Source organism: Sphaerodactylus townsendi, linkage group LG03 (assembly GCF_021028975.2).
Source record: "Sphaerodactylus townsendi isolate TG3544 linkage group LG03, MPM_Stown_v2.3, whole genome shotgun sequence".
NCBI classification, from domain to species: domain Eukaryota; kingdom Metazoa; phylum Chordata; class Lepidosauria; order Squamata; family Sphaerodactylidae; genus Sphaerodactylus; species Sphaerodactylus townsendi.
Window position 1 is genome coordinate 1256151 of NC_059427.1, and position 26038 is coordinate 1282188.

General features: G+C 51.5%; 2 protein-coding genes across 2 annotated transcripts in view; one reads left to right on the plus strand and one right to left on the minus strand.

The window, feature by feature from the left end:
* The window catches only part of LOC125428596 (zinc finger protein 345-like), a 320997-nt gene that overhangs the window by 161881 nt on the left and 133078 nt on the right, over nt 1–26038 (minus strand). The window contains 2 exon segments of the mRNA XM_048488995.1: nt 8525–8595; nt 9156–9261. Coding sequence (XP_048344952.1) covers nt 8525–8554 — 30 coding nt within the window. The 5' untranslated portion in view covers nt 8555–8595; nt 9156–9261.
* LOC125428752 (zinc finger protein 436-like) lies at nt 14906–26032 on the plus strand. The gene is made up of 8 exons (XM_048489371.1): nt 14906–14989; nt 16802–17335; nt 18025–18130; nt 18528–18598; nt 18775–18901; nt 21031–21802; nt 22811–22878; nt 23719–26032. Exons 2-8 carry the CDS (start codon nt 17228–17230, stop codon nt 23937–23939), a joined length of 1473 nt encoding a protein of 490 aa, XP_048345328.1. The 5' UTR covers nt 14906–14989; nt 16802–17227; the 3' UTR covers nt 23940–26032.

Sequence of the window (26038 nt, forward strand, 5' to 3'; positions counted from 1 at the left end):
AGACGCAACCAATGTGCCCCAGAATTATTGCACTGCATGCTGGGATTTGGGTTTGCGGAGTGTAGGAATAATTCTGACAGTCTTTGTACTATGGGGTAAGCACGTGGGATGTACATTTTGAAGTTAACTAACCAAAAACTGGACTGAATCCCCTCTCAGTTTTTCAACATAGCTTATCCCACTGACTTTAAAAAAATGGTAGTGGAGGGAAATATTTGGAAATGATCACCCATTTTTAATTCTTGCACATGAGGAAAGGAAAGCAAGCGAAGGGTTAGCAGCTCAGCAGATAACGTAACTGAGGGATCCTCTTCCAACATGAAGAGTTTGTCGAGGTTCCTGCTGAACCGCATCATCATTTCAGTGAGCATTTCTGTGCATGATGTTCTGCTTCCCGTCCCCACTGCAGAGGCATAGCTAGGGAAAATGTAGCCCAGTGCAAAATCTGAGTTTTGTGCCCCCCCCCCCCCCGGTATGGGCGGCATCTCCACGACCCAAGGCCACCCTCCCCCACTATGACCAAGGAACAATTTTTGCACGATGCCATCTCAAAGTCACCATCACATTATAGAACATGCCCCAACTCACAACTTTGAACACATCTAGGGTTCCCTAGTTTAAACAACATTGAAAGTGATGCTGTTTTTTTTTGGGGGGGGGGTCTAGCAGCATTCTCTCCTGACGTTTCGCCTGACGTTTCGTATCTTCATTGTTACTCCAAGGCTATAGACTTCTTTGTGACTCACATGCCAGGCTACTCTATTCAGAGGGCCTCACCTTTTGACCTCACAGTATATATACTCCACTTGCTTTCCATTCCTACTATCAGATCCTCTGAAGATGCCAGCCACAGATGCAGGCGAAACGTCAGGAGAGAATGCTGCTAGAACACGGCCATACAGCCCGGAAACCACACAGCACCCCAGTGATTCCGGCCGTGAAAGCCTTCGACAATACATTAGAAACACAACGCTATAGTCCCTTAGAGTTTTGTGAAGGGAGCCAGTTGAAATAAGTCCAGAAGGAACGTTGCAAAGTTGCATCCTCTCTGCCTGGGGCTCCCGCCTTGAGATGTGTACAAAAGGAAGTTCAAATGGTCCAAGGGGACCACTTCTTTATTATCTTTATTTTGTAAATCTAAAAGGTCTTTGGTTGGAGTTGATAAGTCTGCCTGCCAGACAAGCTGTGGGAGGGTGTGGGCTCATTTGCACATTCTGGCTTGCTTCTAGGAACGCTGTTTAAACTGGGAAAAGCTAACATAACATTAAGGAATCTATACAATAAATGCAAAACAAAAAGAACTAAATGAGTAATTTTCTTCCTCACCACTCAGCATATTGGGGGGGGGGGGGAGTTTTGCATATAAGGAGAAGGAAACTATGATTCTCTTGGGAAAATGCTTGGCTTGTGTCCATGAAAAGGAAATAAAACAAAATTTTATTAATACACAGAGAGAGAGAGAGATCAATAAAGAAAACAGGAATATATTCAAAATAAAATTCTGGGGGTTCACGGGTTGGGGTCCCTGAACATAAGAACATAAGAACAAGCCAGCTGGATCAGACCAAAGTCCATCTAGTCCAGCTCTCTGCTACTCGCAGTGGCCCACCAGGTGCCTTTGGGAGCTCACATGTAGGATGTGAACGCAATGGCCTTCTGCTGCTGCTGCTCCCGATCACCTGGTCTGTTAAGGCATTTGCAATCTGAGATCAAAGAGGATCAAGATTGGTAGCCATAAATCGACTTCTCCTCCATAAATCTGTCCAAGCCCCTTTTAAAGCTATCCAGGTTAGTGGCCATCACCACCTCCTGTGGCAGCATATTCCAAACACCAATCACACGTTGCGTGAAGAAGTGTTTCCTTTTATTAGTTCTAATTCTTCCCCCCAGCATTTTCAATGTATGCCCCCTGGTTCTAGTATTGTGAGAAGGAGAGAAAAATTTCTCTCTGTCAACATTTTCTACCCCATGCATAATTTTGTAGACTTCAATCATATCCCCCCTCAGCCGCCTCCTCTCCAAACTAAAGAGTCCCAAACGCTGCAGCCTCTCCTCATAGGGAAGGTGCTCCAGTCCCTCAATCATCCTTGTTGCCCTTCTCTGCACTTTTTCTATCTCTTTCAATATCCTTTTTGAGATGCGGCAACCTGGGGTCGGGGCAGGAGCAGGCAGCTGATGGCGTTTTCTCAGAAGGGCCCCCAGCCATGTTCTAACCGGGGGAGACCTGCTCAGCTTCTCCAGGGTGGCCGAATCAGCCTCGTAGTTATAACCTCAGAAAATATGCAGCTAAACATTGTGGGCTGGGAGGAAGAGGCGGATCTGCAGGCCATGAAGCCCAAATCCCCCCCCCCCAAATTAAGCCACAACCCAAGAGTTCTCTTGGGAGGGAGCAGCACAGTCAATGCCTGGGAAATAATGTGCGTGGCTCAAGACAGTGAGCCCAGCCAGAAGCTTCAACGCAATCCTTAGGGAAGCGAAGCTGGTATTTTCCTCGATGTGTCCATCTATTATAATAGTGGGACTCTATAGTAGCCGCCTTCTTTCCTGCCCTTCTAAGCCTCAGGATCCCTCCTTGGAGGCATCACCCGAGGTTCGAATCCTGCCTCCCCTTTGCAGGAAAAGCCAGACTGAGGTTCTCTAGGGAGACGTCAGGAGGAAGGTCCCTCCCCCCCAGCAGAGAAAGTCAATGTGAGGATTAAAAGAGTCTGAATTCCTAGACTGGCTTCAACAGAAAGGATCACCTGACCTCCATTTGTTGGTGGGGGGGAGGCGGGGGAGAGCTTCTTGGAAACAGGTAAGTGATACAAGCAGATTTCCTTTGCCAAACATCTCCTTTGTTTGGAGAGGGGGAGAGTGGGGGGATGGGCTGGGTGCATTTGGGGTGCTGCAAAGAGCCCTGCAGGATTCACCCCCTCCAGACCCCCCAGGGAAGCAGGCCTATAAGCCAAGCATGGTGAACCCCGGGGGGGGCCCCTCCCCCGCCCCCCTTCCCCGGGGGCTGGTCTCTGCGGCCCCTTCTGCCCTTCTTGGCCCCCTCTGCATACCCCAAACTCTCTAGAAAAGCTTTGGGGCTTTCTGCGGGGGTTCTCCTCCGCCATCCTTCCCATCAGCCTGACTTGGGGGAGGGGGCAGGTGTGGCCCCCCAAGGCCAAAGGTTTCTTTCTTCCTCCAGTGGAAGGACAGCTCGGGGCTCGAGATGGGCATCCGGGGTCAGGGGGGCTGTGGGGATGGAGACGTTGACAACTGAATGTCCCTCCAGTATTTTGCAGGGGGGCTGAGCGTGGGGGTTCACTCCAGGGAAGCTAGGAAGGAGTGTGGGGGGTGTGGGTGGGTGTATGGGGTGTGTGTGGGGGGGTTGTCAATTAGATGTCCTCTTTTTGGGACCTTCAAACTATTCCCCCCCACCCCCACCCCCTTCAGAGACCTTCTGGAGGAGTTTGGTGGCGCTCAGGGGGATCCACAAAGTCTGAGCCAAAGACACCAGGAATAATAATAATAATAATAATAATAATAATAATAATAATAATAATAATGGTATTTTTCCTCGATGTGTCCATCTAATATTATAATAGTGGGACTCTATAGTAGCCATGCTTTCCTGCCTTAAACCTCAGGATCCCACTCCTTGGAGGCATCACCGAGGTTCAGAATCCTGCCTCCCAACACAGAGGAAAAGCCAGACTGAGGTTCTCTAAGGGGCGTCAGGAGGAAGGTCCCTCCCCAACAGAGAGAAAGTCAATGTGAGGATTAAAGGTCTGAATTCTAGACTGGCTGTGAAAGGGATCACCTGACCTCCATTTGTTGAGGTGGGGGGAGGCAGGGAGGCTGTGGGGCAGATTAAGTGATACAAGCAGATTTCCCTTTGCCAAGCATCTCCTTTGTTTGGAGAGGGAGGAGAGTGGGGATGGGCTGGGTGCATTTGGGGTGCTGCAAAGAGCCCTGCAGGATTCACCCCCTCCAGACCCCCCCCCCAGGGAAGCAGGCCTATAAGCCAAGCATGGTGAACCCGGGGGGGGGGGACTCACGCAGACCCTCCCCACTTGCTTGAGGGGGCTGGTCTCTACAGCCTTCTGCCTTCTTGGCCCCCCTCTGCGTGCTTCTGGAAAGCGGGGAGGACACCATAGAGCTGCCCTTCCAGAGGGCCCAATATGGGGGGGGGGGTTTACAGGGGGATTCCTCCAGATTTGGGGACAGATGTGACGTCACAAAACCTGGCCAGGTAGCTGATCTCTGAATCTGAGGGGTCCCGCAGGGCTGCCAACCTCCAGGTAGGGCCTGGAGACCACAACTGTCCTGGAGGAAACGTCAAGACCCCCCCAGATCTCCAGAAATGCCCCCCGCAGGGGCGCGTGTTGGGGGGGTCGGGCGGTGCCCCCCTCCCTTCCCCGGCCAGGTCCCAGGAGTCCACATGCCTCCTCCTCTGCACCCATGATGCTTTGCGGGGCACCCGCCCCACGGGAAGGGAAGCCATAGAGCCCGAGATCCCAGAGCGGCCCCAGGGGAGGGGGCGGGGAAGCCATCTCCTCCCTCTTCGGCCTTTGCGAGGGCAGCCCCCTCCCCCAACTGGGTCAGTCCAGGGGGCGGGTTGGGGGGGCGGTTGCAGGGCTGGGCAATATTGGGGGGTGCCAGAGGCAGGGACGTAGGTATAAATTTTTATGGAGGGGGTTGGGGTGGGGCCACACCCCCACCCGCCTCTAGGGCATGGCCACGCCTCCCCAAGCCCCGCCCCTGGCCTAGCGCTTATAAAAGCAGCTCTCCGAGGTCGGGGACGGCAGACTCCCCTGCCCTGCCCCTCCCCTCTGGGCAGAGGCATAGAGGGAAAATGGAGCCTGGTGCCTGGTCTGAGTTTTGCGCCCCCCCCCCCCACCCGGGCAGCTGCTGTGATGCTGGAATCCACCCCCAAACAGCATCACTTTCAATGGTGTTTAAACTAGAGAGCCCAAATTCTCCTTTTAAATCCACCTTAAAGGGAGAATCTGGGGTCCCCAGTTAAACAACATAGAAAGTGATGCTGTTTTGGGGTGGATTATCCCCGACCCTGAAACAGCATCACTTTCAATGTGGCGCAGTGGTTAAGAGCAGGTGCATTCTAATCTGGAGGAACCGGGTTTGATTCCCTGCTCTGCCACATGAGCTGTGGAGGCTTATCTGGGGAATTCAGATTAGCCTGTGCACTCCCACACATGCCAGCTGGGTGACCTTGGGCTAGGCACAGCTTTTCGGAGCTCTCTCAGCCCCACCCACCTCACAGGGTGTTTGTTGTGAGGGGGGAAGGGCAAGGAGATTGTAAGCCCCTTTGAGTCTCCTACAGGAGAGAAAGGGGGGATAGAAATCCAAACTCCTCTTCTTCTTCTAAACTGAGGACCACAGATTCTCCCTTTAAATCCATGCCAAAGGGGGTGGATTTAAAAGAAGAATCTGGGGAAATTTGGGGGGTGCCTGCTTTCAGCGGTGCAATGGTTAAGCTAGAAGCACCAAACTTTCAGGGTATCCTTAGGAGTCTCTCCTAATGATACCACCCAGGTTTGGTGAAGTTTGGTTCAGGGGGGCCAAAGTTATGGACCCTCAAAGGTGTAGCCTTCATCTTCTATTAGCTCCCATTGAAAACAATGGAGGATGGGGCACTCCCTTTGGAAGTCCATAGATTTGGACCCCCTGGACCAAACCTCACAAAACCTGGGTGGTATCAATAAGAGACTCTCCTGATAATACATCCCAGGTTTGGTGAAGTTTGGTTCAGGGGGTCCAAATTTATGGACCCTCAAAAGTGTAGCCCCCATCTTCTATTAGCTCCCATTGGAAACAATGGAGGATGGGGGCACCCCCTTTGGGAGTCCATAACTTTGGACCCCCCTCAACCAAACCTCACCAAACCTGGGTAGCATCATCAGGAGAGTCCCCCAAACAATCCCTGAAAGTGTGGGGCTGCTAGCCCAAACAATGCGCCCCCTGCAGGCCAAAAACCAAAAAGCACTAAAATGTTTTAAAAACCCACAAACGGGTGGGCGGAGCTTCAGACATGAATGGGGGGGTTCAAACCCGAGACCCGCCCCTTACCTACGTCCATGGCCAGAGGATGACCCACTGCAAAGCCTGGGGGGTCTGCTGGGCGGGGGGGGGAAGCTGGGGAGGGGTTTGGACCAGTCCTCTTGGCGGGGAGGGGGAAGGGAGGGGGGTGGCTTAGGGCAGACCTCCCCCCAGCAGCTGCTGCTCTCAAGGGCTTCAGGAGGCTGGTGGAGGGGGAGGAGCCTGGGCGGGAGGGGGGTGGGCGGTGAGGGGGACCCCTCCCCTCCCCCCAGACCCGGGGTCTTCTGTGGGGCATCCAGCCTCTTTGCAAACGTTGCTCATTCAGACTCGGGGGGTGGGGGTGATGCCCAGAAAGCCCAGGGAGGGGGCGACTGAGCAACAGGCCGGGCCTGGAGATCTCCTGGAACATCTCCCGGAACCGCAGCTGGTTCCAGACCCCCCAGGAGAGACAGGGGGTGTCCTGATCTAGACCATAGAGTTTAGGAGGAACTTTCAGGAACTTTCATTTTAAAATCAGGGAATCTGAGCTGTTGCGAGTTTTATTGTTAAAAGACTATTTATTCGTTAGAAATTTTGAGTTTTGTATATCATCATTTGTAAGAACTGATATTTGATTACATTCAGAATATATTACACTTTAGGAATGATTGTAACATTTTTCTTTACAAATATAAACTTGGAGACTAGTCCTTTTCAATATAATTTCCTTAGAGCACGTCTTTGTAGCCATTGGTGCAGAGTGGTTTGTGTGAGTAGGCAGGCGAGGCTTGGAAATCGCCTGGAATCACAGTGGATTTGATCGCATGTAGAAAATGGCTCCTGTGAGAGGTGGACTCTGTGCTTTTATGCGCTGCTCTCCACAGGCGGCACTCCTTGAACTCCCCAGGAACTTCCCAATCTGAAATTTGCAACCTTGTGCATTCGGCAAGGTTTCCCACAAACACACACTTCTCCTGAAGTAACATCTTTAAAGAGCCAGAGACAAATAAATATCCCAAAGGATTGGGATATTGTATGTAGCACAGTGAAATATTAGGAACGGCACTTTTGCTCTGATCCTCCGTGAGTCCTGATTCTCTTTTCCTTCTGGATATGGCTGTCCGCCCCCCACCTCCCTCTCTCCTCCCCAGACAGAAGCTTCTGTTCATGGCTAAATGGGTGACGACATCTTTTCAGTCTTGCAGGTGACCCAACAGAAGGGGAAGGAGATGGAAGAGCAGAGCCCAGAAAGACCAGAGCCTGGTGAGAGAGCAAGGGGAAGCCCCCCTGCCATCCCAGCTGGGAGTGGTGCCGCATTCTGGGAGAGAGCCATGCCAGAGGTCTGGGATCTGGAGCCCCTGGACTCGGAAGTACTTTGCCGACGCTTCCGGCAGTTCCGCTACCGTGATGCCTATGGGCCCCGAGAGGTTTGCAGCCAGCTCCATGGACTTTGCAGTCGCTGGCTGAAGCCGGAGAGGAACTCCAAGAAGCAGATCCTGGACCTGGTGATCCTGGAGCAGTTCCTGACCATCCTGCCCCACGAAATGCAGCGCTGGGTCAGAGGGTGTGGGCCGGAGACCAGCTCCCAAGCGGTGGCCCTGGCCGAGGGTTTCCTCCTGAGTGAGGCCGAGGAGAAGAGGCAGGCAGAACAGGTGAGGGCTTCTCTTTCCAGGTATGTCCAATTCAAACAACAATACCAGATCCTCTCCCAAAGCTTCCCTGCCTGATATTTGTCCAGGTGTTTTGTCTACGTGTTCATTATCCAACTGGGACAGTTTCACGACCTGCTTCAGCAGCCACTTCTGTAGTAATGCACTGCTGACCCAGCAGCACCGTGGTAGAACGTTGGGACGCCAACGGACCTACGGCCTTCTGGTCGCACCGCACCCCCACTCCTCATCCCCCTATGAGTCACGGGTCATGAACTGTCTGGCTCAATCACCGGGCGCAGGGACAATGGTCTTGCCCCCAGGTGAGGATTAGGCTCAGACGCTTACGCTCCTCTCCGCACGTAGCCAGGTGAGATCATGCATCACATGATGATCTCCCGACCTCCCGCCTCCCGCTCTCCCGGAACTCCCCCCGGTCCTCCCTCCTACACGCCCCCGATAGAATAACAATAAAAGGTGCGAGGAACCGGCATGCGGGAGACTCGCTAGGAACACGGACCTCCGGTCTCCCGCTGCTGGCGATCTCCACCAGATGTTATCTCCGCGTCTCGTCTCGTTCTTACGCTGACCGCGTGGGTCGACTACACACTTCTAGGGAAGTTGTTGTCCCCCAGGGTTTGGGGGAGAGAAACGTCCTAGGTCTGCTGAGAGAGAGGTGCGGAGTGGGGGGGGCTGAAAGAAAGAGCAGATTCCCTCATGAGGGGTCATGCCAGGCAGAGACGGCATTCAGGGAGGGTGCAGGACGGAGGGCTCAGTTTATGTGCCCCCCCCCCAGCACCAACTGCAGGAGGAAAGAACCCCTGAGAAAGGAGGGGGGACCCAGGCTGTCCCCAACGCATCTCCCCTACCTGGACTGGGAGTGCTGCAGCTGTTTCCATGTCTCTGCAAAGAGGGCGGATCAAGAGTGTCTCTTCACTGCCTGCGAGGGAGGGGAAAGGGGAAGAAAGAGCATCAGCCTCCATTTCCTGTCCTCTCTGCTCCAGTGAATCCTGCTTTATGCTCCTTCATTCCACGGGCTGCAAAGTCTTCCCAGAGGGACACTCAAAAAGAACCGAAACACTTTCCAGTAAGTGGCCGGAGGGGAGAAAGAGGAGCAAAAGGTACCCATGAGCCTCAGGGAGCTGTAAAGGCCACTGACTCGTTTCAGAGTTCTGTGTTACTTGAAACCTTACCTGTCCCATGAATGCTGGAGCTGAGAAATATGATAGCATCTCTGCTAGATCAGACCAAAGGCCCAGCCAGGCAGGTGGGAGAGAAACAGGCAGGCAGAAATGACGTCACCTGGCACCTCGCTGTGACATCAGGCCTAAAAACAGCATGAGCACAAACATATATCCCCAGTTTCCCTGTCCTCTAAGAACACTGAAGACCATCATTTGGATGAAGAAGCATTTCACGGTTTTTTTTTCCTGACCAGAATTCTCTTCTCATCCGGATAACCGGGTGCCCCAATCCCACCCAGGCACAGAGAGTCCTTACCACGTGAGAGGGCATCTGGGGCCCATTCCTGGGCCTGGCCCGGCTGCCCCTCCTCCAGCAGAGCTCTTTCCAACTCAGCTTCCAGCTTCTCGGATGGACCCCACCTCTGAAACAGCAGAAACAGCAACAAGAGATGGAGCGGAAGAAGAAGAGTTTGGATTTACACCCTGCTTGTTCCCAACTGTAATGAGTCTCAAAGTGGCTTACAAACTTCTTTCCCTTCCTCTCCTCACAACAGACTTCTAGTGAGGCAGGTGGGGCTGAGAGAGTTCTGAGAGAACTGTGATTGCCCCAAGATCACCCAGCAAGCGTCATGTGGAGGAGTGGGGAATCAACCCCAGTTCTCCAGATTAGAGTCCACCGCTCTTAAGCACCACACCAAGGAACGGATCCTGCCCCGCTGCCAGACCCTGGACCTTTCTGTGAGCAGACCTGGCAGGGTTTTCTTTCACCAATGCTGCAGGGGGCTTCCTATTAGGTGTGTTGCTTAGTCTCTGGAAGCAGCAGAGTTGAGAAGCAGTGGAGAAGAGGACTGGGAGAGAAAGGGCTGAGTGAGCTCTGGTTTTGTTTTTGGAGGGCTTTTCTCAAAGCCACATCTTTTAAAACAGTGTGTTTTTAACAGGGGTTAAAAGGGGCTTTCTTGTTTTTCTCTTTGTCCTGGCCGTATGTTTGCCCCAGGCTTCTGAGAGGTGGGACTTGCTACTAGCTGTGTTGCTCAGTCTCTAGAAGCAGCAGCCTAATGGCGCACGCAGGTATTTTACTGAATAAGGCCACATCTTAAGGGATAGTAGAAGGTACAGAAAGCTCAAGGGAGAGGCACTCATTAAAAGTTTAATATTTGAATATCTAAATAGAATTAGATATGAAGGCAGGAAGCCAGCAGGAGGGGTGGGGGCTTTCCAGTGTTTTGCACTGAATGCCGCATGTACGACTATCTGCCACTAGGACAGACGTTGTGGGTGTGCCCTCGCTGCAATGAGCTCCTGGCACTCAGGGAATGTGTGCGTTCTCTTGAAGCCAAGGTGGAGGACCTAGAGAAGCTGAGAGAGGCAGAGAGGGTGACAGACGAGGCTTTCAGGGACCTAACAGCCGGGTCCCACTCTCAGGGTGACATCTCTTCAGATGTCATGGAGAATGAAGGTCTTGGGGACGGAGGGTGCCAGTCTGAGGTGGGGGAAGATGCTCCCTTAGATGGGACCTTTTCCTCAGCTGGTGATCAGCTATCCTCTCATAATGAGGATACCTCTTGGGGAGGTGGTGGGCTCCTCATAGTAGGCGATTCGATCATTAGGAACACACAGAGTTGGATTTGTGAGAGGCGTGATGACCGCATGGTGACTTGCCTGCCTGGTGCAAAGGTTGTGGACGTCACGCTTTCTCTAGACAGGCTGTTAGACAGTGCTGGGGTGAAATCAGCAGTTGTGGTCCACATTGGCACCAACGACATTGGAAAATGTAGCTGGGAGGTTCTGGAGGCTAAATTTAGGCTGCTAGGAAACAGGTTGAAGTCCAGGACCCCCAAGGTGGCATTCTCAGAAATGCTACCTGTTCCACGCGCAGGGCGAGCTAGGCAAGCGGAGATACAGGGTCTCAATGTGTGGATGAGAAGGTGGTGTAAGGCAGAGGGTTTCAGATTTGTCAGGAACTGGGGAACCTTTTGGGACAAGGCAGGCCTGTACAAAAGGGATGGGCTTCATCTTAACCAAAGAGGAACCAGGCTGCTGGCGCTCAACGTTAAAAAGGTGGCAGAACAGCTTTTAAACTGATCCCTGGGGGAAAGCCGACAGGAGCTGAGGTGACTTCGGTTCGGAATACAGTATCTATGGGGATGCAGACAGAGAGGGAGGTTTTTCCAAATCAACCACAAAGCGTGGAACATAGCATGGCTAGAGGGCAAAGCACATAAATCCCAGGTTAGGGACAGAGACAGAGTATACAGGTGTCTCTATGCTAACAGTAGAAGCCTTCGGCCTAAAATGTGGGAGTTGGAGTACAGAGTTTTGAAGAAGAAGAAGAGTTTGGATTTATATCCCCCCTTTCTCTTCTGTAGGAGACTCAAAGGGGCTTACAATCTCCTTGTCCTTCCCCCCTCACAACAAACACCCTGTAAGGTAGGTGGGGCTGAGAGAGCTCTGAGAAGCTGTGACTAGCCCAAGGTCACCCAGCTGGCGTGTGTGGGAGTGTACAGGCTAATCCAGATTCTCCAGATAAACCTCCACAGCTCAGGTGGCAGAGCGGAGAATCAAACCCGGTTCCTCCACATTAGATACACGAGGTCTTAACCCCCTACGCCAGAGCTGAAGGAGGACATTGATATAGTGGGCATTACAGAGACATGGTGGAATGAGGAGAACCAGTGGGATGCTGTTATCCCAGGTTACAGGCTCTCCAGGGAAGGATAGTGGGACAGGGCTTATTGGGGGTGGGCTTGCTCCCTTTACATCAAAGAGAGCATAGTATCACATAAAATAGACAATGCAAGGGGAGCTGGTTCCCCTACAGAATCACTGTGGATATCAATACCAGGTGTGAAGGACAGTTTAATATTAGGAATATATTATCGTCCCCCTGACCAAAGCGCACAAGGGGATTCTGAGATGGAAAAAGAAATTAGAGAGGCCAACAAAAGCAAAAATGTACTGGTAATGGGCGATTTTAACTATCCCCACATAAACTGGAAAAATGCATGTTCAGGTCATAGTAAGGAAAGAACATTCCTGGATATGCTAAATGACTGTGGCTTAGAGCAGATGGTTGTGGAACCAACCAGGGGAGAGGTGATCCTAGATCTAATTCTATGTGGGACTCGGGACCTGGTGCAGGAAGTCAGTGTTGTTGAGCCGATAGGGAACAGGGACCACAATGCTGTCAGATTCAGTATCTCTGCATGCAAACAAGTGACAACTACTAATGTAGTTACATTAGCCTTCAGTAAGGGAAATTTCTCAAAGATGAGGGGGATAGTGTGCAGGAAGCTGAAAGGGAAAATCAAGAGAGTCAAAACTTTCCAAGATGCTTGGAGGTTATTTAAAAACGCAGTCATAAAAGCTCAGCGGGAATGTGTTTCGCAGGTTAGGAAAGGCAGCGCCCAGTCCAAAAGAAAGCCACCATGGTTAACAAGGGTGGTTGAGGAAATTATCAGAAAAAAGAAAATGTCTTTTAGAAAATGGAAGTCCAGCTCGACTGATGAAGAATATGAGAGGGAACACAAATGGTGGCAAAAGAGAAGTAAGTTAGCTGTAAGGGAGGCAAAAAAGGATTATGAAGAACGCATGGCTGCAAACATCAAGACCAGCAACAAGCAGTTCTTCAAGTACATCAAAAGTAGGAAGCCAACTAGGAAAGCGGTAGACCCATTAGATGATGAAGGAACAAAAGGTGTGCTAAAGGATGACAGGGAGATTAAAGAGAAGGTGAATGAATTATTTATATCTGTCTTCATCCAAGAAGAGGTGAGGAAAATTCCTGCACCTGAACCAAGCTTCTTGGTGTTTGGAATATTCTGCCACAGGAGGTGGTGATGGCCACAAACCTGGATAGCTTTAAAAAGGGCTTGGACAGATTTATGGAGGAGAAGTCGATCTATGGCTACCAATCTTGACCCTCCTTGATCTGTGGTTGCAAATGCCGTAGCAGACCAGGTGCTCAGGAGCAGCAGCAGCAGAAGGCCATTGCTTTCACATCCTGCATGTGAGCTCTCAAAGGCACCTGGTGGGCCACTGCGAATAGCAGAGAGCTGGACTAGATGGACTCTGGTCTGACCCAGCAGGTTAGTTCTTATGTTCTATGGTGAATTATCTGGAAAAACAGGAAATCCCCTGTAGGGAGTTAAATCTCTCATTTAGATGATTTACACTTGGACAAATATCAGGCAGGGAAGCTTTTGGAGAAGGCGAGATATCATTGATTGAATTGGACATACCTGGAAAGAAAAGTCCTCACCTGTTCTGCCTGCCTCTTCTCCTCGGCCTGACTCAGGAGGAACCCCTCGGCCAGGGCCACCGCTTGGGAGCTGCTCCCCGGCCCGCATCCTCTGACCCAGCGCTGCATTTCATGGGGCAGGACGGTCAGGAACTGCTCCAGGGTCACCAGGTCCAGGATCTGCTTCTTGGAGTTTCTCTCCGGCTTCAGCCAGTGGTTGCAAAGTCCATGGAGCTGCCTCCAAAACTCTCGGGGGCCCTCAGCGTCACGGTAGCAGAACTGCCGGAAGCATCGGCAAAGTACTTCTGAGTTCAGGGGCTCCCGATCCCGAATTTCTGGCACGGCTCTCTCCCAGCATGGACGGGATGGGGGTCTTTCCTGATTCTCTTGCCAAGTCCCAACTCTTCCGTCTCTGTCCCCTTCAATTTGGTCACCTCCGAATGTGAAAAGATGCCTTCACTCCCTTGGCTATGCAGAGCGGCTTCTCTGTGGTGGGAAGGTGGGTGGAAGATACCAACATGCTAGAAGGAAAAGGGAGGGTGGATCAGAACCAGAGGGAGGTGTGTGATCTTCCGCTGCGTTGCACACCAAGCCTTTTGAGATATGCCGGTTTGCTCCTTTGGGAAATTTAACTGTCTCTGTCCCTTTGGGTCAGGCTGTCCACAGGGTTTCTGAGCATGTCAGGAGATGCGCCCACCCAAAGCCACAGGGGTCTCCTGCCAGTGTGGGGAACGTCCAAATCTGATGCCAGCACAGAGTGGGATTGCGTCAGGGGGTGGCTGGCGCATGGAAGGGGGCACGAGGGCAGCTGGGAAGAATAGGAGCTGCAAGGGGGGGGAGGGATCCCTGCTGAATGCACAAGGGTGCCAATTCCAGGTTGGAAAATTCCTGGAGATTTTTTTTTTTGGGGGGGGGGAGCCTGCAGAGGACAGGGCACAAATTGTTTGTTTCACACTGTGCTTAAAGCTACCCTCGTGGTTGTGGATTAAGCCACTGGATTCAGACTGTATCACTGCCCATCCCCTTTTCGAACACAAAATGACCTATGTGGACCTTGGCAACCCTGCATCAGGGAGATGGCACCGCAAGGAGAAAGAAAGCACTGCAAGGAGAAAGACTGTGCCCCCTGTCTTTGCTTGCATGGATGTTGACCGAAGGGACCCCGGAAGAAGCGCCTCCATCCGCCTTAATCCCACCAGCGGGCAGATAAGGGTGCGGACCGACCGTCCTCCTTAAGTTTAGTTTCCTGACCCCAAGCCCCCCAAGGGCTCTCTTGTGCTTTTCCCGCCAGTGCCGACGTCATCGCCTCCTCGCCCTGCTCCAGCCGCGAAATTCAAGAAGGGACTGCCCACCGGACTCTGATTGGTTCCCATGCCAAGTTGTAGCTGTATGATTGGTTGTCGTGTGTTTTGTGAATGAATGGTTGTAGGCTGTCCTGGTGCGGAGGTGCTGGCAGGTAGGTCAGCATCTCCATAGAGCATTTTCTTATTTCACTGGACTCGCTGTGTCGGGTCCCGTTTCTGTTCCGCTGCGCTGCGGAGAGCCGGTTGGTCTGGAGTTATTAAAAGTTACCAGGCAGCGAGGTAACATGCTGCCCCCCTCCTTCGCCGCCCCCCCCCCCACAAGAAGCCCAGGGGGAGGGGTCCTGCTTGGGGGGAGGCCTCCTGATGTCCCCCCAGGTGTTTCTGGTCCCCCCTCCCCTCCCCTCCCCTCCCAAACGCAAAGCCCCTCTTGCAAAGAGGGGGGGGGACACCTCCTCTTCGTACCCATGATGCTTTGCAGGGAACCCCCCCCCCAACATGAACCCGCAGAAAGGGAAGCCATAGAGCCCGAGATCCCAGAGAGGCCGCCAGGGAAGGGGGCGGGGGAGCCTTTTCTTCGGCCCTGGCGGCACCATCCTCACCCCCTCCCCGGTGAGTCAGGGGGGCTGCTTGATGGGGGGGGGGCTGCTTGATGGGGGGGGGCTACTGCATGCTGACCCACTGCAAAGCCTGCAAGGGGGGGGAGTTCTGCGCCCTCTGGCTCCCCCCTCTTCCCCCCTCCTCTCTGCACAGGGCGGGGGGGGGGGTCGAGATGCAGCCCCTTCTTTACCTTTCGGAGGCGCGGCGAGTGGTTGGCGTTTGGACGGGGAGGGGGAGCAGCGGAGGGTCTGGGCGAGTCTTCTGGGTGGGGAGGGGGCTGGATTGGGGAGGGGGGCTGCTTAGGGACAGACGGCTGCTCTCAGGGTGAGAGGCTGGCTCCAGAAAGGGGGGGGAGGAGCATACGTGTCCCCCGGGGAGGTGGCATTCAGTGCCTTTGCAAATGAGCCTCATTCAGCCGGGGGGGGGGGTGCTGAGTCTGCAGAGGACCCCCCTTCTTCATTGGGGAGGGCAAAGCCCCGAGCAGAGAGCTCGTGGGGGGGGGGGCAAGATGAGGGTCTGCAGGGGAGGGAAACGAGGCCTTTGGGGCCAAAATCTCATCAGCAGTGGGGTGTAAATGTAGGGCCAGGATCTGCTAGGCCAGACCCCCCAAGTGCGGAGAAAGGGAGGGGGGAGCAGTGAGTGATGGGGAGAAAACCCTCCTCCCCCCCCCCATTCACAACCCCCCCTTCCTGTGCCAGAAACAGCCACTTCCTGGAAAACAAAGAAGCCCCCAAAGGAAGAAGAGCCGGGGAATGGAGGCCCTGAATAGGGAAGGGACCTTCTATAGACTGGGGAGGGGGCTGGTGGGGGGCAGGAGATTTGGTGAGAGCCCCCCCCCCACTTCAGCCTCCCCTGCCTCTTGTCAGCCACCCCCCACCAGGACCCCAAGCAACGCCATGCAGCCCCCTCCTTTGCTCCCTGGGAAACGGGTGAGGAAGAGCCCCCACCCCTTCCAGCCCCCCTCCCTTCTCCCGATGGAACTCCTGGTTCCCTGAGTCATAGTGGGCTGCTTTTCCACCCCCCTGCCTGCCTGCAAAGTGGGGGGGGGGCTTCCCTCCAGGGTCCCCGAGATTATGAACCAGCATTGCATAATTTCTTCAGGGTCCGCAGGCTGGGTGCTGGAGGGGAGAGAAGGGTGGAGGCCCCCATCCGGCAGGCCTGGGAGACAACCGTCTGTGAACTGATCCATGCAAGCAAAGACAGGGGGCACAGTCTTTCTCCTTGCAGTGCTTTCTTTCTCCTTGCGGTGCCATCTCCCTGATGCAGGGTTGCCAAGGTCCACATAGGTCATTTTGTGTTCGAAAAGGGGATGGGCAGACCCAAGATATGGTAGTGATACAGTCTGAATCCAGTGGCTTAATCCACAACCACGAGGGTAGCTTTAAGCACAGTGTGAAATAAACAATTTGTACCCTGTCCTCTGCAGGCTCCCCCCCCCAAAAAAAAATCTCCAGGAATTTCCCAACCTGGAATTGGCACCCTTGTGCATTCAGCAGGGATCCCTCCCCCCCCCCCTTGCAGCTCCTATTCTTCCCGGCTGCCCTCGTGCCCCCTTCCATGCGCCAGCCACCCCCTGACGCAATCCCACTCTGTGCTGGCATCAGATTTGGACGTTCCCCACACTGGCAGGAGACCCCTGTGGCTTTGGGTGGGCGCATCTCCTGACATGCTCAGAAACCCTGTGGACAGCCTGACCCAAAGGGACAGAGACAGTTAAATTTCCCAAAGGAGCAAACCGGCATATCTCACAGAGCTTGGTGTGCAACGTAGCGGAAGATCACACACCTCCCTCTGGTTCTAATCCACCCTCCCTTTTCCTTCTAGCATGTTGGTATCTTCCACCCACCTTCCCACCACAGAGAAGCCGCTCTGCGTAGCCAAGGGAGTGAAGGCATCTTTTCACATTCGGAGGTGACCAAATTGAAGGGGACAGAGACGGAAGAGTTGGCCCCTGCAGGGCCTGGACTTGGCAAGAGAGCAAGGAAAGACCCCCATCCCGTCCATGCCGGGAATGGTGTTGCATTGTGGGAGAGAGCTGTGCCAGAGGTCTGGGATCGGGAGCCCCTGAACTCGGAAGTACTTTGCTGACGCTTCCGGCAGTTCTGCTCCCGTGAAGCTGAGGGGCCCCGAGAGGTTTGCAGGCAGCTCCATGGACTTTGCAACCACTGGCTGAAGCCGGAGAGAAACACCAAGAAGCAGATCCTGGACCTGGAGATCCTGGAGCGGTTCCTGACCATCCTGCCCCATGAAATGCAGTGCTGGGTGAGAGGATGTGGGCCGGAGAGCAGCTCCCAAGCGGTGGCCCTGGCCGAGGGTTTCCCCCTGAGTCAGGCCGAGGAGAAGAGGCAGGCAGAACAGGTGAGGGCTTCTCTTTCCAGCTATGTCCAAATCAATCAATGATATCTTGCCTTCTCCAAAAGCTTCCCTGCCTGATATTTGTCCAAGTGTAAAACATCTAAATGGGAGATTTAACAATGTTCATCAGCAGCCACTCCCTGCAGGGGACTTCCTGTTCCTCCAGATAATTCACCATAGAACATAAGAACTAGCCTGCTGGATCAGACCAGAGTCCATCTAGTCCAGCACTCTGCTACTCGCAGTGGCCCACCAGGTGCCTTTGGGAGCTCACATGCAGGATGTGAAAGCAATGGCCTTCTGCTGCTGCTGCTGCTGCTCCCGAGCACCTGGTCTGTTAAGGCATTTGCAACCTCAGATCAAGGAGGGTCAAGATTGGTAGCCATAGATCGACTTCTCCTCCATAAATATGTCCAAGCCCTGTTTAAAGCTATCCAGGTTAGTGGCCATCACCACCTCCTGTGGCAGAATATTCCAAACTCCAAGAAGCTTGCTGGGTGATCTTGGGGCAATCACAGTTCTCTCAGAACTCTCTCAGCCCCACCTGCCTCACTAGAAGTCTGTTGTGGGGAGAGGAAGGGAAAGGGGTTTGTGAGCCACTTTGAGACTCCTTACAGTTGAGAACAAACAGGGTATAAATCCAAACTCTTCTTCTTCCGCTCCATCTCTTGTTGCTGTTTCTGCTGTTTCAGAGGTGGGGTCCATCCGAGAAGATGGAAGCTAAGTTGGAAAGAGCTCCGCTGGAGGAAGGGCAGCCGGGCCAGGCCCAGGAATGTGCCCCAGATGCCCTCTCACGTGGTAAGGACTCATTCTGACTGGCTGGGATTGGGGCACCCGGTTATCTGGATGGGAAGAGAATTCTGGTCAGGAAAAAAAAACCGTGAAATGCTTCTTCATCCAAATTATGGTCTTCAGTGTTCTTAGAAGAGTGGAAAACTGGAGAAATATGTTTGTGCTCATGCTGCAGATACTCCTTGATATTGCCCACAGTTTCCAAATGTGCTCAGTTTGTCTGGTTTTTTGGCCTGATGTCACAGCGAGGTGCCAGGCGACGTCATTTTGGTTCTTTTTGGGTGTCCCTCTGGGAAGATTTCGCAGCCCGTGGAATGAAGGAGCATAAAGCAGGATTCACTCGAGCAGAGAGGACAGGAAATGGAGGCTGATGCTCTTTCTTCCCTTTTCCCCTCCCTCGCAGGCAGTGAAGAGACACTCTTGATCCGCCCTCTTTGCAGAGACATGGAAACAGCTGCAGCTCTCCCAGTCCAGGTAGGGGAGATGCGTTGGGGACAGCCTGGGTCCCCCCTCCTTTCTCAGGGGTTCTTTCCTCATGCAGTTGGTGCTGGGGGGGGACCCCACAAACTCAGCTGTCCATCCTGCACCCTCCCTGAATGCCGTCTCGGCCTGGTGTGACCTCTGATGTGGGAATCTGCTCTTTCTTTCAGCCTCTGATTTCCTTTGGGGAGGTGGCCGTGTATTTCACCGAGGCAGAGTGGGCGTTGCTGGATCCACACCAAAGAGCTCTTTACGAGGACGTCATGCTGGAGAACTACTGGAGCGTGGCCTCTCTGGGTAAGGAGCTCTCATAGGTGCCAGAGGAAACTAGGTATTTCAGGCTTTTCGAATGAGGCGTGAATCAAAATCTTGGATAGTAATACTTTGTGCTGAGGCCTGTTCGCCCGTTCGCCAGGAACCCGTAGGCTGCTGGGCCCGTGGTCTGTGGTTTCATGAGGAGGGGCTACTGGCGAGGGATGGGTTACACCTCACAGCTGTAGGGAAGAGAGTTGTGTGGGGGAGGGAGACAGTGTTCAAGTGGGGAGGAGCTCACTTAGTACTAGAGGGAATTGGCTGAAGGTTAAGAACATAAGAACACAAGAACTAGCCTGCTGGATCAGACCAGAGTCCATCTAGTCCAGCACTCTGCTACTCACAGTGGCCCACAGTGGCCTTTGGGAGCTCACATGCAGGATGTGAAAGCAATGGCCTGCTGCTGCTGCTGCTCCTGAGCACCTGGTCTGCTAAGGCATTTGCAACCTCAGATCAAGAAGGATCAGGATTGGTAGCCATAATCGACTTCTCCTCCATAAATCTGTCCAAGCCCTTTTTAAAGCTATCCAGGTTAGTGGCCATCACCACCTCCTGCGGCAGCATATTCCAAACACCAATCACACATTGCGTGAAGAACTGTTTCCTTTTATTAGTCCTAAATCTTCCCCCAGCATTTTCAATGTCTGCCCCCTGGTTCTAGTATTGTGAGAAAGAGAGAAAAATGTCTCTCTGTCAACATTTTCTACCCCATGCATAATTTTATAGACTTCAATCATATCCCCCCTCAGACGTCTCCTCTCCAAGCTAAAGAGTCCCAAACGCTGCAGCCTCTCCTCATAAGGAAGGTGCTCCAATCCCTCAATCATCCTCGTTCCCCTTGTCTGCACTTTTTCTATCTCTTCGATATCCTTTTTGAGATTTGGCGACCAGAACTGAACACAGTACTCCCAAGTACGGTCGCACCACGGCTTTATATAAGGGCATGACAATCCTTGCAGTTTTATTATAAGTTTGGATTTTTTGCCCCTATGTGCATCACTTTACATTTAGCTACATTGAACTGCATTTGCCATTTCTTAGCCCACTCACCCTAATTTATCAAGGTCCACTTGGAGCTCTTCGCAATCCTTTGTGGTTCTCACCACACTACATAATTTGGTATCATCTGCAAACTTGGCCACCACGTTACCCACCCCTACTTCCAGGTCATTTATGAATAGGTTAAAGAGCACTGGTCCCAAAACAGATCCTTGGGGGACACCACTCCCTACATCTCTCCATTGTGAGAACTTCCCATTTACACCCACTCTTTGCTTCCTGTTTCTCAACCAGTTTTTAATCCATAGGAGGACTTCCCCTCTTATTTCTTGATTGCTGAGTTTTCTCAATAGTCTCTGGTGAGGAACTTTGTCAAAAGCCTTTTGGAAATCCAAGCAGACAATGTCCACTGGTTCCCCCTTATCCACATGCCTGTTTACACCCTCAAAGAACTCTAGTAATTTTGTAAGACAGGACTTGCCTCTACAAAAGCCATGCTGACTCTTTCTCAGCAGGTCTTGCTTTTCTACATGTTTAATAATTTTATCTTTAATGATAGATTCTACTAATTTACCAGGAACAGATGTCAAACTGACTGGCCTGTAATTTCCCGGGTCCCCCCTAGATCCTTTCTGAAAGATTGGTGTGACATTGGCCATCTTCCAGTCTTCAGGGATGGAGTCTGATTTCAGGGATAAGTTGCATATTAAATGTGATTTGCAAGCCGCTTTGAGGATCTTTTGGGTAGAGAAAAGTGGGGTATAAAAGCCTTTCCTTCCTCCTCTGTTTAATCATCAATACAGAGGCTCAAAAGGCGAGTCACCTGTGAACAGTGGGGGGAAATTCCTTCCCACTTGAAGTCTTTACAGAGGAATAAAATATAAAAACTGCTGACCTGGAGGGTTAGGCTGGGGAGGAGGTGTGACCTGCAGCTCAGTTGAGGGGGAAAAAGGTTTGATAAAGGTCATGGTCACCCCTTAATGAGCAGTGCCTGGTGGGTGGGTGGGCTTCTAGTCGAGGTGCTGACTGGACCTCTTTCTGTCTTCCAGCAGCACATGTAGAGGAGACTGGACCTCTTTCCAGCACCACTGACTGGACCTCTTTCTATCTTCCAGCAGCACATGCAGAGGAGACAGTGGGGATATTCCAGGGGTCCTCTGAAGGGAAGTTTGATGACAGTGACAGACCACCGAGGCAGGAGGGAAGCCATGCAGACAAGACAAGGGATAAGCCGGTTCAATCCAAAGGAAAAGACTTCTATGAAATCCCAACATATAAGTGCACAGAGTGTGGAATGAACTTCTCAGATAATAGTCAATACGAGATTCACTTACAAATGCACAGTGGAAAGAAGACCCATCAATGCTTGGAGTGTGGCAAGACTTTCCTTTCCAAAGTAGAGCTCCTTAGGCATCAAATAAAACACAAAGGAGAGAAACTTTACAACTGCTCAGACTGTGGCAAGAGCTTCTTACAACAATCAAATCTTTTTCAACACCAAAAAACTCATTCAAGAGAGAAGCCACAAATCTACTTAGAGAGGGGAATGACCCTCTCTGGTAAAAGAAAGAGTAATGTACTCATTCCAAATAACAGTAGACTGAAGGCACATAAATGCTTTTGGTGTGGAAAGTTCTTCAGCTGCAGATCAAAACTCCTTGCACATAAAAGAATCCACACAAAAGAGAGGCCTTTTGAAAGCACAGAGTGTGGAAAGAGATTCACTTCGAGTAGCATTCTTCAACAGCATCAAAGAGTTCACACAAAGGAGAGGCTTTTTGAATGCTCAGAGTGTGGAAAGAGATTCAGTCGGAGTGGCAATCTTCAACAGCATCAAAGAACTCACACAAAGGAGAGACCTTTTGAATGCTCAGAGTGTGGAAAGAGATTCAGTCGGAGTAACACTCTTCAACAGCATCAAAGAACTCACACCAAGGAGAGGCCTTTTGAATGCTCAAAGTGTGGAAAGAGATTCAGTCGGAGTGACAATCTTCAGCAGCATCAAAGAACTCACACCAAGGAGAGGCCTTTTGCATGCTCAAAGTGTGGAAAGAGATTCAGTCAGAGTGGCAACCTTCAACAGCATCGAAGAATCCATACAAAGGAGAGGCCTTTTGAATGCTCAGAGTGTGGAAAGAGATTCAGTTATAGTGGCAATCTCTATGTGCATAAAAGGATCCACACAAAGGAGAGGCCTTTTGAATGCTCAGAATGTGGAAAGAGATTCACTTGTAGTTGCACTCTTCAACGGCATCAAAGAACTCACACAAAGGAGAGACCTTTTGAATGTACAGAATGTGGAAAGAGATTCAGTCAGAGTGGAAGTCTTAAAAAGCATCAGAGAACTCACACAAATGAGAGACCTTTTGAATGCTCAGAGTGTGGAAAGAGATTCAGTCAGAGTGGAAGTCTTAAAAAGCATCAGAGAACTCACACAAATGAGAGACCTTTTGAATGCTCAGAGTGTGGAAAGAGATTCAGTCAGAGTGGCAGTCTTAGAAGCCATCAGAGATCTCACACAAATGAGAGGCCTTTTGAATGCTCAGAGTGTGGAAAGAGATTCAGTTGGAATGGCAGTCTTCAACGGCATCAAAGAACTCACACAGGGGAGAGACCTTTTGAATGCTCAGTGTGTGGAAAGAGATTCAGTTATAGTGGAAGTCTTAAAAAGCATCAGAGAACTCACACAAAGGAGAAACCTTTTGAATGCTCAGATTGTGGAAAGAGATTCAGTGAGAGTGGCAGTCTTAGAAACCATCAGAGAACTCACACAAATGAGAGGCCTTTTGAATGCTCAGAGTGTGGAAAGAGATTCAGTCAGAGTGGCGGTCTTCAACTGCATGAAAGAACTCACACTGGGGAGAGATCTTTTGAATGCTTGGAGTGTGGAAAGAGATTCAGTCGGAGTAGCCATCTTCAACAGCATCAAAGAACTCACACAAAGCAGAGACCTTTTGAATGTACAGAATGTGGAAACAGATTCAGTCAGAGTGGCAGTCTTCAACGGCATCAAAGAACTCACACAGGGGAGAGACCTTTTGAATGCTCAGAATGTGGAAAGAGATTCAGTGAGAATGGCAGTCTTCAAAAGCATCAAAGAATTCACACAAAGGAGAGGCCTTTTGAATGCTCAGAGTGTGGAAAGAGATTCAGTCGGAGAGACACTCTTCAACAGCATCAAAGAACTCACACAAATGAGAGGCTTTTTGAATGCTCAGAGTGTGAAAAGAGATTTAGTTATAGTGGCCATCTTCAACGGCATCAAAGATTTCACACCAAGACAGAGGCATAGCTGGGCCAAACCGCATCTGGTGCACAGTGTGTTTTTTCCAGCCCCCCGCGACCCCCCCACAGCACACACACACACATCCACCCCACACCCCTTCCCACACTTACCTACATTCCTTTTCTATTTCTAGTTCCTCAGCCAGTTTTTCCCTGAACTGTGAAGAGGCCGCTTTTTTCAGCCTCAAAAAGTACTAAAAAAGAAAAGGAATGTAGGTAAGTGTGGGAGGGGGGGTGCCGTGGGGGGGCTACAGGGGGGTCGTGGGGAATAGTGGGAGGGGCCAGGGGGCGATTTTGCGTCCACCAGGCGTGCGCCCAGTGCACGACGCGCGCCCCCCGCCCTCTTGGCCCTCCGCCACTGCACCAAGAAGAGACCTTTTGAATGCTCAGACTGGCAAGGAGTCAATTGGAGGGGCACACTTCAAAAGCATCAAAGAACCCGCACAGAGGAGGAAGTTTCGGAATGCTCATTGCAAGACCCCTGTTTACTCTCTGATGAGACACCCCAGTTTGTTTTCCAATCTTCTCTGAGTTGTTTTTAAGGGCAACCCTTGGAAACCCGAAAGTTCAATTGGTGAATCTTTGTGATATTTTTGAGAGAGTGCATTTGTCTGCTTTGCCCAGAGCACATTGCCATCATGGAAGCAGGATTTCACTAGTGCACAGATACAACCTTATCTCTACTTTAAGAGTTGTTTTTCAAAGCAGTATGGGTCCATTTCAAGTTAATGGGCAATGATCTGTGAGCCATCAAAGCAGCCAAACCTCCAATAGTTTCAGCCACGCCTGATCAACTCGGGCTTTGAAAACTTCCCCACCTTGGGATTTGGGTATCATTTCTGACTCTTTCAGGCAGTAAACTTCAAATTGCCCTTGTCAAATCCAACTGTTTTTCTTGAACTAGTCCAGAAATCCAGTCATTTCCCCATAAAAGTGGGAGCCCATGACCATGAGAAGGGTGGGCCAGGTTTCCCCCATCCCAGGAGACCTGGCAACTGATGTGCAGAGCTGTCTCTGTCTGATCTCACATGTGCTGCGCAGACTCTGCAGTTCTCATCGGCTCACTTAGCTTGGATCAGGTTGGAGAAGTGTTAGGTCTAGGACCGGTAGTCAATAAACAGACTCCGGAAGTAGGAACAGTCGTGTTTATTGAGTTGGCATCGAGCACTCATCACCGAGGAACCTGGGCCCTACAGCTGCATTTATCCCCTTTTTGCCCCCTCCCGTTCTCCCAGAGAACGTGTGGAAGAAGGAGGTGCAAAGGAATTCGTTCTGAAGCTGGACGTCCCAAGGCCAGGACAGAGATAGCCTCCTGCCAGACTTCCCCCACGGGCTCCATTGCATCCACCTCCACGCAGAATGACAGGCAGGGTGAGCCCAGAGTTATCTTCATATGTCAGCGCAGAGAGACAGATCTAACAGGAAAGAGATACCATATCAGAGGTTCAGTTACAGTGAAGGACACCGTTCCGCCCCGACACAAGACTCCCTTGCTGTAAGGGTCTGGTACTCCAGTCAGTAACAAGACTCAAGAAGGGTTCAAGAGCTTTATTCAGAACTGTGTCAGCCCAATGGCCAGGTCGTCGAAACTGGGATTTCAACTCCCTGGCCACAGTATATCCCTGAAGGTCACAGCTGGGTTCAACCCATAAAGCCCCCACCTTTGCATTCCCCCAATATCAGCGTGAGAAAGACCAGCACTACAGACACATTGTTTTGAGAAAGGCAAGTTACTCCCTATGAAAGACAGAGAAGGAGAACCCGGCAAGCACTATTGAACTAGTTACATGCGAACAAAAGCAAGAGGCCCCGTGGCTGTGGGGCGGCGGAGATGGCTGGACCCGCTGCAGCTGGTCTGCGTACGTGCACTCTGGCAGGCCAAGGATGGCGCAGGCCTGACGCTCGCCCAGGAGTCACTCCTAGCACCTTGTTCTCTGCATTCGTTGGATGCCAGGAAGGAGCAAGCACGAGCAGGCGCCTTCCTGAGAGTAAGGAATCTTTCATGCCAGTGTATGTGGAGATCAGCCCTCAGCAGAACATCCACAGAGAGGAACAGGATGCAAAGGGATGAGGGCTTCACAAGCATGTGATTCAATTACGCAAACATGCACACACAGAGCTCCTCAGATACAGATAGGTTGGGAAATGGATTTGGAATAGAAAGAGGGTCTGGGGTATGTGGGTAGTACGACCTCATCACGAAGGAAAGAAGATCCAGGGTTCAGAGCCAAACAGCCAGTGTCTGGTTCCCAGGGTTTTTTTCTTTTTTTTTTGGGGGGGGGGGTTTGCAACTGTAGGGCACAATAATAAAGACCTGACTGGGACTGGGCAATTGGCCATTTAATCATCAATCTCCCCTTTCTGGGATCCCTGCTTCCGCTTGCAAGAGAGGATTGTGCAGGAGCATTATGATACAGCAGCTCCTGCAGGTGAGGTCGAAAGGAATGTCCTTCTCTCTGGATGTTCTCCTGGAGTATAGAGGTGCTGCTCTTATGCCCCCTCAGTCTTCTACTCCAGCTTTTGGGGAAGTTCAATATCAGTGCAAGGAAACTGGGAAAATAGATGCGGCGGCATCCCCCATCTCCAGTTGTATTCTATGACATGGCAGGATAGCTGGATAAACTAACTGGGTGTTTATTCATTTGCATTGTTTATAGTCTGCCTGTCTCATTGGACTCAAGGCGGAGTAATTCAATAAAATCAACAGCATGGGACATTAAATAAACTATGTCCCTGCGCAATTGTCTTCTATATGCCATATGTTCAAACGTTGATAAAGTTGTACGGTGTGCTGTCCATTGCATTATGGGAGGTGGTTATTTATCTCGCCAGTGTTGT